General features: G+C 42.3%; 2 protein-coding genes across 5 annotated transcripts; one reads left to right on the top strand and one right to left on the bottom strand.

The window, feature by feature from the left end:
* On the bottom strand, window positions 1–8,665 carry LOC109430172 (alpha-protein kinase 1). Of its 4 annotated transcripts, none has more exons than XM_029868904.2 (3): window positions 7,890–8,663; window positions 7,151–7,415; window positions 1–7,061 (listed from the first exon to the last, which is right to left on the bottom strand). In XM_029868904.2, exon 3 carries the CDS (start codon window positions 6,882–6,884, stop codon window positions 4,083–4,085), a length of 2,802 nt encoding a protein of 933 aa, XP_029724764.2. In that variant the 5' UTR covers window positions 6,885–7,061; window positions 7,151–7,415; window positions 7,890–8,663; the 3' UTR covers window positions 1–4,082. The 4 variants fall into 4 exon arrangements, with proteins under 4 accessions (XP_029724764.2, XP_019561770.3, XP_062705924.1 ...); XM_019706225.3 differs by having other exon boundaries at window positions 1–5,249; window positions 5,325–7,415; window positions 7,890–8,661; XM_062849940.1 differs by having other exon boundaries at window positions 1–7,415; window positions 7,721–8,665.
* A 2,557-nt stretch (window positions 8,666–11,222) lies between these two features.
* On the top strand, window positions 11,223–14,723 carry LOC134286084 (uncharacterized protein K02A2.6-like). The gene has a single exon (XM_062847651.1). The coding sequence runs from the start codon at window positions 11,223–11,225 to the stop codon at window positions 14,721–14,723; it is 3,501 nt and encodes a 1,166-aa protein (XP_062703635.1).
* Window positions 14,724–19,054: the final 4,331 nt, after the last annotated feature.

Genomic DNA, 19,054 nt, shown 5'->3' with positions numbered 1-19,054 from the left:
TTAAATGAGGCAAAAATACGAAGACCTTAAGAAAATCTACAACGATTTAAAATTGAAATTAAAAGTAAGATCATCAAATAGAATACTTATACAGCAGAGAAAAACAGCTAATGAACTATTGAATCAAATTGAATGCATAACTCAAATTGAAGATACAGCTGAAAACCAAGTAATTTTGAAAAAATCGAAAAATTGCTACAACGCCATAGAACAGCTAGTTGAAGTGAAAAGAAAAATAGAGCTTGTCTCTTTTAAAGCTACTGCAACTGCCATTATTTTTGCGAAACGTATAAGAGAAAGTGCTACGATGACGTCTATTTTAGAAATCGTGAAAACCATACCGTCACTGATTCCACAATACAGTGGTGACGGTGAAAAACTAAATAGCATAATAGCAGCGCTTAAAGCATGGAAGGTTCTAATTAATGACGAAAACAAAGCAATTGCCATTCAAGTTATTAATCGCGTTTCGACGGTAAAGCTAGATCGGCAGTGGGTGACAACCCACAAGATGTCGATGACATTTTAACAAAATTAACTGCGAAATGTACTTCAACAATTGCTCCTGAAACGATAGTAGCAAAATTAAATTCAATCAAACAAAATGGTGAGATAAATAAAATCACCGAACAAATTGAGAAGCTCTCCCTAGATCTGGAAAAGGCTTACATAAACGAAAAGGTACCAGTTGAGACAGCATCAAAAATGGCTGTTAAAGCTGGTGTTAAGGCACTAGCATCTGGCCTTAGAAGTGAAGAAACAAAACTGATCATAAAAGCTGGACAATTTTCTACGCTGTCATCCGCGATAGAAAAAGTCACCGAATACGAACCTACTCGAGTAAAATTTTTCAAGTACATGCAAGTAATTCGGGTAACAGATACCACAATTACAGGTCAAACCAAACACGCGGATATACAAATGGGGCACGTTCGGTGTAGTACTAGATTTGTAGTAATGAGCTGAATTTTAGTATGGTGAGAAGGTCAATTCTCCGTTTCTGCAGTGAAATGGTGCGAAAAGCGTGGGTATTATGATTCCTTGCCTAATTTGATGCTGTTTGAGCAAAACTTTGGATAACTATATTGTTTATGTTGCAAGAAATGGAGAAAACAACAAAACTGTTGCCCAAAGTTTTGCTCAAACAGCATCAAATTAGGCAAGGAATCATAATACCCACGCCTTTTGCACCATTTCGCTGCAGAAACGGAGAATTGACCTTCTCACCATACTAAAATTCAGCTCATTACTACAATTCTAGTACTTCACCGATTTGTCCTATTACCGCGGAAATTCCAGAGGTCGCAATAATTCACAAAACAATTATTCAAACCGAAATTATCGACAAAATTACAGAGGTAACAACAACTCTTTCAGAGGCAGCAACAGAGGTTATGCTAATGGTAACCGTTACACCAGAGTTTACTATTCTTCAGAAAACCCGCAAGCTCCACAAAGTGGACGAGCAGCATGTGTAAATCAAGAAACTGCTTTGGGGTTTCAACCATCAATTCAGGGACCTCAACCACAGCCAGTGACTCTGGCTCAATTGATGCCACGCCGTTGAGCAAAATTTTTACAATCCATACCGCTATCAGCAATTTTGTGTCATTGGGTACTGATGCCTCCGATAAAAATAACTCATTTCTTATTGATTCTGGTGCTGAAATATCATATCGTTGATCAAAGTTGAGAATATTAAAACAACCGAATTAATCAATATTCAAGATAAATGAAATATAACGGGAATCAATTCCGAATCCCTTGAAACTTTAGGAACTATTTCAACATTATTACAATTACCTAATGGAATCAAAATACCTCAAAAATTCCAAATAGTACCTCAAGATATACCCAATCCATACCAACGGATGGAATCTTGGGTAGAGACTTTTTAGTACATTACAGGTGCACTATAGACTATGATACGTGGACATTGACTGGGAATAGTCTGTCAGAATATTTTGAATTGGTGATTGAAGATCATTTGAGTGGAGAGGTTTACAGAAACATAGATACACATAATTTGAATGATGAATTTGTGAACGATATTATACCATTCAATTAATTGTATTTGTATTGTAAGAACAATGGAAAACATTAGGATGTATTGTTTTATTTTGAAAGTAGCCCAAAAAATGTCTCATAAAAACACAATACATTCTATTGTTTTTCGCGAAAAAATGTATGAAAGTTTACTCAAAATTTTATGGTTAAGATAGATAACGACTACCATTTTTTATTGTAAAAGTGCCATTTACCATTCGCCGAATGGTATAGAACAATAGGGGTGATTGTTAGTGTACTGTGCAAATTACAATACGTTTAATGGTGAATATTTTTCGAAAAAATGGTGTTGTAACAATAAAATTTATCGTATTTTTATGATATTTTTAATCAGGGAAGTTAGCCGTAAGTGAAAAATTTCTGAATAAAGGAGTTGATGAACAACCATCATCCGAGAGTACGTGATAATTAATAACTAATATCACACTAAGAAAGCTAAGCCGAAGGATCTCTTCGGGTTCCAGCCCTTCAAGATACGGAAATTCTGTATCTGCTCGTCGGCAATAAAGAGGAAATTCTTCGCTTCCTCTAGGTTGAACAACACTCCCTCTCACATCGACCAAGGTGGAATTCAAACCTCTAAGTAAGCCAGGACTTCTAAGGCACCAGTAATCAGCTCTTAGGTTTTGATGTTTCATCTTCCAAAGTTCCAAAAATTCACAAAGCGTTCAGAGAATTTTCTAGGGAGATCTTTAAAGCCCGTTTCTCGGTTTTTACGAGGAAAAGTAGCGTTATACTTGAGGCGGAACTCCGGGTTCAACTTCTAGAGAATCTCAAGCATATTTTGTAATCTTCGTTGATTATCCTAAGGGAGTGCTTAGTACCATTATCATTGTCAAATTGTTCGATAATTCGTGTAATAATCCGGTATGAATTCAAGTGTCTCCGTAGCTTGGAGGAAAAGAAGCGCCCGTCTAGAGAATTGAAAGTCGTGAGTTCGATTCCCAGCGGAGCAAGTAGATTTCTTTTCGCAATTTATATTTCAATATGATCGTCACACACGTGTTTCAGTTGTGTACACGAATGTCAAAGCATTTCAACATTGTTATTTCCACTTGGCTTGGTTGGCCTTTAAGTAAAAATCCAGAAACTGACATCCTGCATAAATCTACTGCCAAAAATAAGAACTCTCGATTCGTTGAATAATAGGGTAGCGAACCACTTGGGCAGCGGCCGGTATTTTGGGCACTCTTCGCTATAATTCAGTCAATTCTAAACCAATTGACTTGAAATTTTGTACACGGCTAGATACTATACGTATCTCATCGCGTTCCAAAAATTGTGTCAATTGGTTAAAAATTGGCTGAGTTATAGCAGAAAAGCGCCCAAAATAGGACCCCTGCCGAGATGGTTCCACTTCCCTACCCCAGATTAATCTTGTACATATACAGGTTCTAAAAATATGCCTCCGCAAACGTCCCCTTTTTTCGCGATGCTCTGTTCCATTTCCCCGACGTAGGTGATGATGATGACGGATGAGCTTATATAGCCAAAGCGGTAAATGAACGCGCGGGTATTCAGCACTACCATGCGGAGGGTGACGGGTTCAATTCGCAGTCGGTCCAAGAACTGTTGAATGATGGAAATGTCTTTGATTTTCTTCGTGCCTTCCACACGTTATATAAATCAATGTAAAATGGTCATTGACAGAGTAGGCTCTCAGCTAATAACTGCGGAAACGCTCATAGATCACAGAGAATCAGACTTCATCTCAGTAGGGACGTTACGCCAAGAAAAAGAATAAGTTAATGCTGATGATAGCATTCATTTACACACAGATCAGAGTTATTTCCAATCCAATGCTTTTCCTACTGAATCTCCCCTTATAATCCCTTATAAGTCTAAACGATAACATTTTCTTCTAGGAAAATTATACGTCGACTAACTATACTTGTATATTCCCGCAAGTTGTAATTTCCTAACGAACAATTTTCAATATGAAAACATAACTACCTACGCAGTTCTATAAACAATTCTCAGTCAGACTTACGCTTCAGTAGTGGTGGCGACGCCGTTCAGTTGTAGTTGATGGGTTGACATATCGACGGGTTCGGCGGTTGATAGACCACCTTCTGGATCACTTCCGCCGCTCCGCTTCCGCCGGAACTGTTCCCATTGGGACTGACCTGTTCGGCGCCGGTTGTTCCGTGTTGCTGTTGGTGTTGTTGCTGCTGCTGCTGCTGCAGCTGCTGCTTCTGTCGGTACTTGGTGGAGTATTTGTAGAAGTCGGACATCTCGAACGGCTTGGTAACTTCCTTGTAGGGTTGTATCTTACCCTGCTGGACCACGGTGACGTTCTTGGGCGATTCCGTCTGGATGTCCTGGATAACACCCGATCCCGGTCCGGCGGAAGTGGTAGTAATTGTGGATGGGGTCGGCGAGACGGACGGTTGCGGTCGAAACGTGGGGGATGTGAGGGTGTTTGAGGAGGATGCCGAGAGGGTGGGCGATATGAGGAGATCCGGGTGGCGCGAGGAGAGATTGTTCTGCGGCGGTGGAGCCTCTTGGGATTGGTAGTAGTGCGGAGGGAGGTTGTGGTTTTCCCGATCGTAGTATTGAGGGGAATGGAGGGGAAGGAGGTCTAGATGCTGTTGCTGCCGGGGTTGCTGGCTTGAACAATAGGAGGAATTTGGCGGGTAATGGGACTGTTGCTTAGGGGGTTGAGGAGGTGATCGAAGATGTTTTTGCTGTAGTAAATGCTGCTGCTGCTGCTGCTGCAGTTGTTGTTGATGTTGTTCTAGCAGGTATGCTTGATGCTTCTGTTCCTCTAGTTGTCTTATCCGAAGGTGTTGCTGCTGTCGTTGCTGTTCGAGGATCTGCTGTTGCTTCTGTTGATAATATATCATCTGCTGAGGTGATAGCAGTAATGGCGATGAGGGTGACGAAAGCAGATTGTGTCCGCTGCTGGTGTTGATATGCAGAGGAGTTTGTTGCGCGGAATTGGATTGCGATGAGTAACTGCTATGGTGAGGTGGGGGTGGTGGCGGAGGTTCCGGGTATGCCGGAAGTACTGGAGGATTCAAGCTAATCGAGGGAAGAGCCTTGTGCTTCACCACCGGGCTGTCCAAGGAGGTTTCCCGCCAAACCTTTTCTCGTTTCTTGTGTTCACTGGAACCAGATGTTACGGAAATCGTATCCGGTTGGATCGATTCGTCGGATTGTTGCCGTTGTTGCTGCTGCTGCTGTTGTTTATGGATAAAATCAAAATTTCCCATCGAATTGCTCTTGGTTGGGGCGGCGTGGGCATGTTGACTAACCTTGGACCGAGAAAGCTTCATACTGCCACCGCCCTGCTTCCGATCTAAACTGGAGAATCGGTTATCCACAGCACACCAGACCTTTTCTCCCGTCTCCAGAAGCATCCAGTAACCGCCGAGACCAGCAGATGCGGCCCCTTCCGGTTGATCGTAGCCGAAGCCACCACCCAGCGCAACGTTTGGACAGTAGTTCTGGTCACCGGATGTTGGAGGCGGCGGCGGCGGCGGCGGAGGAGGTTGAAGCCTTGAGATCATTTTTGTATCGTAAACGAATGCTTGTCCGGCGGCGGTGCCAGATGATGACCCACCGCTGGCCGGAGGAGACAGTACGTAACCCGGACTAGTGCCATGTGTGTGATGACCCGGGGGAGGAGGACTGTAGCTATGTAATTGTTGCTGTAGCAGTTTGTTCAATCGATGGGGACCACTTTGATGAGGTTGTTGCGACTGTTGGAAGTGCTGGTGAGGATGCGAATGGTGATGATGCCCGCTCCCGCTACTCACGGGTGACAACTTTGCCGTTTCCCCGGAAGCACCACTTAGATCATAGCTAATCATCCCACTAAAGCTGTCGTGTCGAACGCGATGCCGAAGCATGCTGAGCTGGGATACCATTGCGGCCGAGGCAGCAGGGGTCATACTTTGCGAACCCGATGGCATCACCGACAACGTTCCGGAATGTATTGAGTACGGGGAGATTTGCTGCGAATGATAATGGTTTGGGTGCTGCTGACTAGGGATCTGCACCAGAAGCTGTTGATGCCCTTGTTTAGGTGCTGATCCAATCGAGCTGTTTAGGTTACTGGAATGGTTTGACGACGTGTTGGATTTCACCGAGTTTCGTCGTTCCGACGCATTCATCATCATCACCATGCTGCTGCTATTGCTGTTCGATCGAAACCGATTGAAATTACTGCTCTTATGAATATCTATATCGTCTCGGGTCGCAGGAGGCGGCTTTTGTTGTTGCTCCGCAGCCTGCTGTTGTCGTTTCTTCAGTACGCTGAGATTTTGATTTATTGCCAGTAATTTCTGCTGAGCTGTTTCGAAGTTTTGCTTGTGTGTCCTTCGAACCGACTTAGATTGGGCTGTATCATTGGCTAACCTAAGCGACGCTTCCGATATCTGCTGTTGGATTTGTTTCTCCAGAAGCAGCTTATTGATGTCATCTTCCTTGTTGTTCAGCAGATTTTCCGGCAGCTTAAAGCTGGTACCGATCTTTCGTCTCAAGGTAGGCGCCGTTCCGTTTTGATCTTGACTTCCAATGCCAGCACTGAAGTCACTCGGATACATTCCGATGAGTTGAGCCTCTTCGCGTTTAATTTGCTGCAGCTGGGCGTACTTTTCGTTGAGCCTCTTTTCCAGCTCAGCTTTGCGAGCTTTGAGCTGGTCATATTTGTTGGGAGTTTTGGCTGCGCCATCTTCTTTGCTCACTGCTCCGCCTTTCTGGATGTCGGATGCCGAAGGTGGTCCCCCTGCACCGGACGCCTTGGAGCTAGTTGGCTGTTGATGATGAGGCGGCGTACCATAGAAAGCTTGCTTCACCTTGGTATCTCCCATTTTTCCTATACTTTGTATGCTGATTTTCACTCACAATATGTTTGCAATTTTCTATAGAAACGTTCACACCACTACCGATCGCAGCAACCGGAGCGCCAAACTAATGTTTTTCTGATTCACCATCATCATCGTCGTCGCCGCCGTCTGCGATCCAAAGAGGAGTCACACTGAAAAGACCTTCTATAGATTGAAACTCACTGACTGATTATAATTAATGCAATCCGCGCGCGCTAGCTCTCACTTCTGTTCATAACGAGCACACATACTTTTGTATTCCTACAGCACGGTACGGCACGATGACTTCTTTTCCAGCACAGCACACAGTACACTTTTCTTACTTCTCAGTGGCTTCTTCTGATTCACTTACTAGGTATTAGCTGGCTGGCGGCGGCGGCAGTCAACCGATGATACACTTGTTTTATTTTTCGCTTCAGATTAGATAAGCCTGCAGTTATATTTCCACACACAGCCTCACACGGCCAGCCGCCTTTGTTGCGTGTTGCTGCTCTTGGACGACGATTCCGATCTTATCTGCGAATGGTTCAAAAGGTGAAAAGTTGACGTTATTGTTTGATATGCAACGACGAAACATATGTGGAAACAGTGATGAACCAAGAGTACAACAGAGTGTGCCAATAAGAATTGACTCTTGCAGGACGTGAGTTCAACTTCAAGAATTGATATGGGTTTAGCATTTTCTGAAATTTGTTTTTCATATTTTATCAATAAATGTTGTTTTTTAATTTAAACGATTCGGTCGCGGATCCAGAATTGATCCACATATTTTTATCATGAATCTAAAATTCGACGGCACACTCCGTGCTTTGGTTTTATACATATGAAGAAATTCGCAAATGCTGCTTGAATCAAGTGGTTTACAGGTTTTACAGTAAAACAAAGCTTCAAATGATGCCAGTACCTCTCTCAATTGAACAAATCAAACGCAAAAGTACTTCAAACATTCGTCGGTCAGCATTATTTCCACAGCTTCGTCACCATCATTACCTCGATGATTCACTGACGCGAACTTCGCTATGATGCTTTTCCAAAAATAAATTCTCTCACAGGTTCAGCCGTCTGTGCGACCGCCTATCATTCGTTGTGTTGTGGACGGCCCAAACAGCTTGTTGGGATATCATCTAGCTGGGTAGGTGGAAGACCGCTGCTTCTGCCGATGTGCCCATCGCTATCATCATTAATCCATTCAATGCTCTCTCTCTCCACTGCTACTGATGTTGTTGTTGCAACTAGCGGATGATGATCGTTCCAACACGTAGAGGCGAAGAAGGAAAGGGCCAAGCCCCAGCAAAGCGCACTAGCTGGTAGCCGTTCGTTCGTTGGTTCGTTCACAACAATTTCATTCATACACCAACACAGCTGCCTTCAAGCACCGTACGCCCAACATTTTTTGTCTCGATGACTGTTTGCATCCCGTTCACACTCACGGCCCTATAAATTGCAACCCTCTCACTCTTTCGCACGATCGTCGGGATGTGTCCTGAATTCTTTCGCCCAACTCTCTCGAATGTGCTTGCTGACGATCCCACGGAAAATTTCGCACTTTCAATCGACTTTTTGCCGCACGGAACGCAACGAAAACGAACGAAAAACTAGCACAAATTGGAACCAACGGTCCAGGCGATCGAACTAAAGTACAACCGAACCGAAGAAACAACTCAAAATAAACGAAATAAATGAAAATTCTGCTGCTCGACCGAGCAGCGACCCGACGATTTCGACTGCTGCTTTACGTTTCCCGTAATTTACACGCACACACGCTCAGAACACAATCGTACGCAACAACTGTCTCGTCTCGCGTCGCCACGAGAGTGAGCGAGAAAGCAAACGTTTGGCTGTCATCATAGTCTATTTCAAGCATAATTTTTCAATCCGACGTAACTCGAGAATGTAAACAAATCCGGGTTAACTGCTGCATGCATGATTCATGAAGCAAATTGAAGAATCCACATCACTGATTGATGATTTATTGCTTAATTTGTTTAACTAAGCATATTTTTTGAAACGACGTATCTAAATATTTCGATGTTTACAACTTTACTGATAGATACACCGTTTTGATATATGAGAAAACCAAACGACGTATCTAGCCAAAATCAAAAGTAACAGATACACCAAACTGGCACCATACAAAAGCGACGTATCTGGCATGACGTATCTCTAACCAACCCGGTGTATGTGTATTTTTGTCAAAATTCATTGTGAAAATGATATGGAATGAGTAGGTTTTGTTTCTTACCTAGTGCGTGCTATATCCCTGGTGATGTAAAGCACGAAAAAACTTATGAAAAGTCTTTTTATTAAAAACTATTTTAGTGAAATGGTCGTCAACATTGACCATGAATTTACTCAGATCAGTGAAAAAGTTAGATACGTCGATTTGAAAAATTATGCTTGATTTTACGAAACGACAACAGTGTTGATATTGATATTAACACTCACGGGCTTGGGCGCAACCTCCTGTCAAATTTTCATTCATGAAATGAGCGATCAGCTGATCCGAAACGTCTCGTAAAATGGCTCATTAAATGCTTGTGTCATCTTCATCATCACACTGAGGCAAAAACACTTAGGATTTTCATAAGTTGGAATTTATGAATGGGCGATTTTTCTGTTTCATTACTCGCTTATTTATTTCATAGCTGTTGTGTTTGCGTTTCATACCTACAACTTATGATTGCCATAAGCGGCATTGTTGTGAAAAAATCATATTTGAAAACTATGAAAATCGTTACAGTAAGGGTACGGATTCCAATTAGCTGCTGCTTGGACAAGCACACATTACTCAAATTACTCAAAGATCTGTTTTCGGAAATGAAGGACATAAAAAGTCAAATTGCCTTCATTTTCTAACTTCAATTCTCCGCCCAAATCAACAATAAATCTGGAATTTCGTAAGTATCACGATCGGTCGTTCTTAATCGATATTAACCATTGAATAAAGTGACAAGAAGCAAATTAGACTGTCATTATTTGCCACAGAATGTTAGCCCAAGTGTTAGCCACTTATGTAAACTTAAATAAAAGAACAGTCGAACGCGTTCCTTGTCCTTTAGTTTTAAATTATCGATCAAGAAAAATCGATCATTTTACTTACTCAGTAATTCCAAGATGCAATGTCATGCCATGATTTAGAATATAATTTAATCATCCATAATCAATAAAATTGAATACGAATATTATATTGCTTGCGCCATGAAATTCATAATGAACAATATCGATTTCCATAAGCATTAGTAGTTGAATTTGTTATGTGGGTTTTACGATCAGTGTAGGAAATAGATGAGCATCCCTAGTGGAAAGTCTAGATTGAGTTTAAATAAGGGCGAAACTAACATGATCGATTTCTCTTCATCGACTCTCTCTTCTTCAAATTAAAGTGACAAGATGCTAATTCTATTGAACTTTTTTACGCTTGGACGCAAGATTGCATCGCAACCTAGCGTTTTATGGCCAAAAAGTGCAGCAAAACTTGCATCTTGTTACTGTAATATGAAGAAGAGAGAGTCGATGAAGAGAAATCGATCATGTTAGTTTCGCCCTTATTTAAACTCAATCTAGAAGTAGAAGGAGGAAGGTGGGGGATTTTCGCCATGTTAGAAATGTGAGAATAAAGCGTGTATTCGGTTACGGGATTAAATTCGGAGTTTTATTAAGAACTATAATACAACAATTGGCGATCGAGTATGGGATATTGCGATGTGTGTCGTGCGGATTTATTTCGAGTGAAATTGTGATTGCAGCTCTGTGATAACGTGTAATAAAAAGGCAAATTCAGTTGAGTGAAAAACAAAAGAGAACATTGGCGTGGTTGAAAAAAGCGACAGTGTCGGTTCAAGTATGAGTGCACTTGGAGCTGTGGGTGTGTTGCCCTTTGATCCCGATGATACCACAAATGTGAGCACGAGATGGAAGAAGTGGAAACGTTCGTTTGAAATTTTCCTGGATGTAAACAACGTTTCGCTTGCATCACGGAAGAAGTCGTATCTTCTACATTATGCCGGCGAAAGTGTGCGTGACATTTATGACAGCTTGGTTGATGAAGAAGCTCAAGCAGCAGCTGGATCGGATGTGTATAAAGATGCAATACAAGTTCTTGACAACCACTTCATACCGATGAAATGTTTACCTCGGGAGCGACACGTATTTCGTAATTTGCAACAAAGCCCTGATGAGAAGATATCCAAATTTGTGTTACGTCTAAGAGAACAGGGGAGTTTGTGCGAGTACGGTGATTGGTTAGAAGAGAATATAAAAGAACAGATTTTTGAGCGAGGTTCGTCGGATGAATTGCGTGCGAAGATATTGACAAAACCGGACATGACATTGGCAGAAATAGTTAATGAAGGTCGGTCACTGGAAACGATTGAAAAAGTGCGTCAACAATTGCAAAATTCAGTTGAAGTCAACAAGATCACAACTTCGAAGAATACGTGCTACCGTTGTGGACATACAGGACACTACGCGAATGATGATTGTTGTCCTGCGAAAGATAAGAAGTGTGAGAAATGTGGCCTTATTGGCCATTTCAAACGGTGTTGTAAAACGAAACATCGTGAGAAGAAAATGAGTAACCAACGAGTTCGTCAAATTGACAAGGAGTCTGTGGCTGGCTCCGAAACTTTTTATGATTCTGATGATGCCGTCAGTGAAGTGGTGGGCGGAGACGATAGTGTTAAATATGTGTTTGCCACTGACACCGAAAATACAAACGGCGAAAAAGTAGTGTGTAGTGTGGGGGGAGTTAAAATCAAATGGATTGTTGATTCTGGAGCAGGAGTTAATGTTATTGACAGTGACACATGGGAATTCCTGAAGAAGAATCAAGTTCAAGTGCTGTCCCAAGCCAAGGGGACGAAGAGAGTGTTGAAGGCGTATGGAAACAATGACCTCGATGTGTTGGGGGAGTTTACAGCCAAAATCGCCACTAAGGATCGGGAAATTGTGGCAGAAGTGATTGTAGTGAAAAGCAGAGGTGCAAGTTTGCTAAGCTGTGACACGGCGACTCAGCTACAGATTCTAAAAATCAACACTAACGTCTGGGGAGTAAGCTGCAGTGCTGACAACATTGGGAAGATCAACGGAATGGAAGTGTCTCTTCAAATCAATGAGGAAGTGAAACCTGTTCAGCATACAAAGTGCCACATTCCGATTCCACTCCAGGAGAAGGTGCAGAAGGAAATCGACAACCTGTTGGACCAGGACATAATCGAACCGGCTCCGAGAGATTCTCCTTGGATTTCTCGACTAGTTGTTTCACCAAAAGCTGGCGACCCTTCTGCTGTGCGTCTTTGTGTTGACATGCGAGCAGCCAACCGAGCAATTGTCCCACAACATTATCCATTACCGACGTTTGAGGACATTCTACCACATCTTCAGAACTGCAAATGGTTTTCCAAAATAGATCTCGTGAAAGCCTTTCACCAAGTGGTACTAGCGGAGAATACACGGTTCATCACTACGTTTGCAACTCATCAAGGATATTATCGCTATAAACGATTAGCGTTCGGAATGAACTGTGCCTCAGAGGTATTTCAGAGTATTATCGAACGTGTTCTGAAAGGAATCTCCGGAGTAAAGGTGTTTATCGACGACATTCTTGTGTTCGCACCAAATAAACGGATCCACGATGAAGTTCTCAGATTAGTGTTGCGTCGCTTACAGGAATATGGTATCACGATCAACCCTCGTAAATGCGTATACGGGAAGTCAGAAGTTACATTCATGGGCCACATTCTGTCGGAGAACGGAATAAAACCAACCATGGACAAGGTGGAAGCCATCAAACTGCTGTGTGAACCAAGGAATGTTCAGGAGATGCGGAGTTTTCTCGGCATGATCACATACCTGAGCCGCTTCATTCCTAACTTGTCAACGTTGACTGCACCACTTCGGGAGTTGTTGCGGAAGGACACTAAATATCGATGGGAACTGACGCATCAGGCAGCATTTCTGGAAATCAAAAGTATTTTGGCGGATCCGAAGTCTTTAGGATACTACTCTCCAAAAGACAAAACGATTTTGATCGCGGATGCGAGTCCGACAGGGCTCGGTGCCGTGTTACTGCAGGAGAAAGATGGCATCAAGAGAGTAATCTGTTACATTAGCAAGAGTTTGTCGGAAACGGAAAAGTCTTATGCGCAAAACGAAAAGGAGGCCTTGGCTCTGGTATGGGCAACGGAGCGTCTACAAGTTTACCTTCGTGGTCTGGAGTTTTTATTATTGACGGACCACGAGCCCCTCAAGGTAATATTCGGGCCTGAGCATCATTCTTGCCCGAGGATTGAAAGGTGGGCCATGCGTTTGCAGTCGTTCCGTTTCAAAATAGTTCATATTCCTGGTAAAATCAACATTGCTGACCCGTTGTCCCGGTTGCCACAGTTTCAGCATTGTTCTACCTATGATCAAATTGGAGAGCAATCGGTGCTGGTGATTGCTGAACGTGCGAAGCCTGTTGCGTTGAGATTGGAGGAAATCGTCAAGGAATCGTTAGCTGATACAACATTGTGTGCCGTCAAAGAAGCCCTTCGTACCGGCCGATGGAGTGAATCTGTGAAAAAATATGCTGCGTTCAAAGATGAGCTGTATTGCTGCAATGAAGTGCTACTGCGAGGAGAGCGTCTTGTGATTCCGGTCAGTCTGCAGAAGCGTGTTTTGATGTTGGCACATATAGGGCACCCTGGCATTGAACGGTCTAAGCAGCGTCTTCGATCTAAAGTGTGGTGGCCATCAATGGACGGCGACGTAGAAAAGGCTGTACGTAGTTGTCTAGAATGTCAAATTGTCGGGAAAGCAGCGCCTCCGGAACCTATGGCGATCAGAGAGTTACCTCAAAAACCATGGGAGCATTTGAATATGGATATGCTTGGTCCCCTTCCATCAGGAGATTCGCTTTTGGTAATAGTCGACGCATATAGTCGATTTCGAATTGTGGAGATATTGAGGCACACAACCTCCTCGGATATCATTGACAAACTACACCCTCTTTTTATGCGGCTTGGAATCCCGACTATTTTGACGACCGATAACGCACGAAACTTTACGAGCAAGGAAATGGAAGACTTCTGCGACAAATTCGGCGTGCGAATGCGACAAACGACTCCTTATTGGCCGCAGGCCAACGGCGAGGTCGAGCGCCAAAATCGTTCGATTTTGAAGATTTTGCAGATTGCTGAGCTGAACAAATCCGACTGGAGAAAAGATTTGGAGGAGTTCAATTATGTCTATGCTTTGACACCACATCCTGCTACGGGATATTCTCCGGCAGAAATACTTTTCGGTCGGAAGTTCAGAGACTGGATTCCCCACATGTCTCAAATAGTGAGTGCGACTGATGAAGCTGTTCGAGATAGAGATGCAATCTACAAACACGCTGCGAAAACTCATGCTGATGCTGCAAGAGGAGCAAAAACATCGTATCTGCAGACTGGAGATCGGGTACTGATGAAAAATCTTCATCCTGCGAACAAGTTGTCGGCACCATTCCTACCAGATCCAGCAATAGTGCTACAAAAGCAAGGCAATTCAGTGATGGTTGAGACCCCCGCCGGTCGAACTTATCGTCGTAACTCAAGCCATCTGAAGAAAGTGCACGAAAAAGAAGATACCAATTCGGATAATGAAGCTGAATGGACCACTCCTTCTGAAGAACATCGCCAAGGATCTCCAATAGATGCGACCGATCGTCGTAACCAGCTGTCGAGCCAGTCGAAATCACCAGTGCCGTTGACGGAGAGTCCAGTGCTACGATCAAAACGGACTATCCGGAAACCGTTGCGTTTTGAAGACTACGTGTTGGATGTTAACAGTAATGGACAGTAAGAAGTGAACTCGTAAAAAGGGGAATATGTTATGTGGGTTTTACGATCAGTGTAGGAAATAGATGAGCATCCCTAGTGGAAAGTAGAAGGAGGAAGGTGGGGGATTTTCGCCATGTTAGAAATGTGAGAATAAAGCGTGTATTCGGTTACGGGATTAAATTCGGAGTTTTATTAAGAACTATAATACAACAGAATTCAATAAGAGAAAACACACGATAATCATAGTTTTTATCCGATGATATTCATAAGCGAAAACTTATGATTTTGTTAAGGGACTGGATATTGAATTTTTCTCTCTTAATCATAAGTGAAATTTATGGCTTTCAACAATAATCGTAATGTCGCCAAATCATAAGGGGTTCTTACGTTCTTCCTAAGTTTTTTTGCCTCAGTGCATCGGTGCGATAAATGAACTCAAGCATAATTTTTCAAATCGACGTATCTAACTTTTTCACACGGAGAAATCAAACTACCTAATTTTTGGGTCGATTTTACTCAAAGCTGAGTATATCGAATAAACTAGTTACCCAAAATTAGGTTGTTTTACCTCTTTCCCCCACCGATGTTGTCAAAAACAAACAGAGATGCATCTACCCAATGGGGGCCTTGAGCCCAATAAGCCAATTTTGAGTAAATGTAGGTATACCCAAATTTGGGTTAAATGAGGGGGGGGAGGGTCTTGGGTTGAATTTACCTACCCTTAAGTATATTTTTTTGCTGGAGGTGAAGGCAATTTACCTAGTGTGAGCTAAAGACACTACCAAATCTAAGCGCATCTGAAAGAGAATTAAATTTTCTTTCCAAAAAGTGCTCGTTTGTTTCTCTACGATACGGAATTCAATGCGAAAAAGTGAAAAAAGTGCACTTTGCCTATGCTGCGCCATGGCAATTTTTGACGGAGTCACGTTTTTGGTAAGGTTCTTATAGGTGAATTCGGATGACCCCCAATTGTAGAGGCGCTAAGTGAGATAAGGTGAAAATCGTTTGTTTACATCAAAAATTCAATTTTTCGTTTTCAAAATTAACTCATATTTTGCCTTGGTGGTTGCTATTTTCCATTGGTAATGGCTTCTATTATCATCAATCTCGATGCCCGGCCACAGACACCGGATTGACCAGCTAACAAAAAATCCGGAAGATTGCCCGCCGGAGGCATAGCAAGAGCTCCTCAAATTAATCACATAAGTTGTTCGTAAGTACCTACCGGATCTAAGCGCATCTGAAAGAGAATTAGATTTTCTTTTCAAAAAGTGCTCGTTTGTTTCTCTACGATGCGGAATTCGATATGAAAAAGTGAAAAAAGTGCAGTTTGCCTATGCTGCGCAATGGCAAATTTTGGCGGAGCCCCTCTTTTCATAGGTTTCTCATTCCTGCCACCAGATGCGGAGGGATCGTTAGCTTCCGTTGGAGTTGCCAATTCCTGCCACCAGATGCGGAGGGATCGTTAGCTTCCTTTGGATTCGCCTACACTGGGAAAAAATCTTCATTCCTTCTACACGGAGGATTGGAAAATGCTAAAATGCATAAAATCTTTACTAAAAGCATATTCGATCTGCCCACCCTTTCGAATGCATATTTTGGTGGTTATTCATTCAATGCATACATTGGAGTTTTGCATTGGAATGCATATATCAAATATATTTGTCAATGCATATTTGAAATTGTTTTTGTTTTTTTTTTTTTTCAATTGGCTTCTTTAATGGTGTTGAGATAATTCCATATTCTGAATCTGCATGCCAAACTGAGCCGAAATCCAAATTTTCATCAATTTTGGTGCCCGGGAACCTATTTGAATATCAATTTGAAATTTGTATGGGAGCGATTTGTCGAATCACCCCTCGTCGCATTTTGTACTGAGCGGAGCTGTCAAGCAGTTGCACAGCTGTCAAAAGGTGATTTCAAAAAATCTCTTTGAAATTGATTTTAGATACCAAAATAAAGTTCTAAAAATCTGAAAAAAATCATAGCGGCTCAGAAAAAGGTGCTCTTTTGTTTAAAAATAAAAAATCATTGCATTTTTCTTAATAAAACAGTTCACATAATAATTTTATTGACTTTATCCTTATCTAAAATACATGTAAATCTTACTCTGAACTATATTAGTCGGAGATAATTAGCACCAGGCTTATTGCACGGAGACTCCTACGGTTCGTTCATCGTTGCATGATGTTGCACCGGAGCCGGAGTCCGATCCTTGATCGGACCACTTCTGCAGCATGAACTGACTAGATCTTTCCGGCGGTGCTGAAATCTGTGAAGTTCGGATCATCTTTCTAGCAGGAACTGGTTCGTTGCATCTTCCCGGTGGTGCCAGTATCTGTTAAGTCCAGATCTTTCCGGTAGTGCCGAAAGCTATTGTAGATAAGAAAAACATTCAATTTAGCCTCTGTAAGAAACATATTCTAGATGTACTTACCGACAATGGAGTAGTAATCGCGATCGCGGTTTGTGATACGCCATGGCTTTCCCTGAGGACACTAGAGGAACTCGCGGACAAACTAAAAACATGAGCGCGGGTAACTTTATAACTTCCTATCAATAATGACGGTGGTCAAGTTGAATATTTTATTAAGTCCTAAGAGTACTATAAGGGTCTTGATATTCACGGTAACCAATAAATACCGCAAATTCCGCGGATTGCATATTATAAATGAAGCAATGCATATTTTTCATGCATGGCAATGTTTAAAACAGGCAAATGAAAAATTATTATTAAATAATAAACTAAAATGATTAACCATTTTTCTCAGTGTATGTGTCCGGGACATGGATTTTTGCAATGAGGGTAAACAATGTTTTCCAGTGCGACTCATACTTTTGATGAGGTACCATACAGCAGTGACTCATACAATTGGGTTTTTAAATTTTGAAAAATGTAATGATTTTTTGATTTTATATAGCGCATTTAGTTCACCACTGGACTATCGCACTAGTTTTCACGAGTGCGAAAACGCTAATAAAAGTGCGCGATTGCATCAAATCAACTCGGTGTCTTCAGAGCACTTGTTCACCATAGATTGAAGAAATAGTGCGCCGAAGACATCAACCTGATTTGATGCAGACGCGCACTTTTATTTACGTTTTCGCACTTATGAAGTCGCAGTTCGCAGTCCAGTGGTGTACTAAATGCGGTATATGAAAGAGTACCTTTTTCTGAGCCACTATGATTTTTTTCAGATTTTTAGAACTTTATTTTGATACCTAAAATCTGGGGGCTGCGAATAGAATCAAAACGGTTGTCAAGATATCTCCATGCACCGCTGTCAAAATATCTCCGTCGAACTGTCACAGCTCCAACAGCTACTATTCTTTTGCGCTTCCACCTGTCAAAAAAGTATTGCAACAATATTTTTTCTGAACAAGTCAAACAAGACATGACAAAGTGCTGGGTGACGTGGAAATCAAGGCAAATAATAAAAACTGTTATTTGTGCATTGTAGTTTATTTTAAAATGATGATACATTAAAATGTCCACCGCAAATTAGAAATGGATAAACTTTGAACAAGAGAAACATTTTGTAGTCATGGGGAGATTAATCATGTTTACCTTTTTCAAATAGCGTCGCGACGGCGTGTTTGACAAATGACTGTCAAACGATAAACTGCAACGATCGACGCGCCACCATCTTTCGAATACTGGTGGGTGTAGGTACCTTTTTCGCGGTGTTGTTCACGGTGAAACAACACCGCGAAAAGGGTACCTGTGCTCTCCAACATTCGAAAAATGGTGGCGCGTCGATCGTTCTACGCTAGCGATTTTGCGGTGGGGTGATGACGTTTGGAGGCGAATTGCGCCGAGGCGGTGGCATGAAAATTAAACACTCGTGCGTGTTTTCAAACCGAGCGTCAAAAGTGTGTTGGTGTGCTTTAGTTAGCTTGAAAATTAAAACCGTTCGTATTCGCAGCCCCCAGCCTAAAATCAATTTCAAAGAGATTTTTTAAAATCACCTTTTAACAGCTGGGCAACTGTTTGACAGCTCCGCCCAGTACAAACTGCGACGAGGGGTGATTCGACAAATCGCTCCCATATCCACTTATCCGCGAGCGGTAATGGCGGCGGCGGGCATAATCAACCGGTTCGGATTTTGACGTTTCTTGGGGGAAAGTCAAAACAGTTTCATTCTCCTCCTCACTCCTTCACTCGCCGATCGGTGGCGCCAACCGATTGCGATACCCAAGAAACGTCAAAATTTGAATCGGTTAGTTGTGCCCGCCGTCGCCATTACCGCTCGCGGATAAGTGGATAAATTTCAAATTGATTTTTGAATAGGTTCCCGGGCACCAAAGTTCATGAAAATTTGGATTTCGGCTCAGTTTGCCATGCAGATTCAG

Source organism: Aedes albopictus, chromosome 2 (genome assembly GCF_035046485.1).
Source record: "Aedes albopictus strain Foshan chromosome 2, AalbF5, whole genome shotgun sequence".
Lineage (NCBI taxonomy): Eukaryota > Metazoa > Arthropoda > Insecta > Diptera > Culicidae > Aedes > Aedes albopictus.
This window is presented reverse-complemented; position numbering and strand designations above follow the sequence as displayed.

Coding starts and splice junctions, on each gene's coding strand:
- LOC109430172 (XM_062849940.1), bottom strand. CDS start 6,884: ATGGGAGATACCAAGGTGAAGCAAGCTTTCTATGGTACGCCGCCTCAT.
- LOC134286084 (XM_062847651.1), top strand. CDS start 11,223: ATGACATTGGCAGAAATAGTTAATGAAGGTCGGTCACTGGAAACGATT.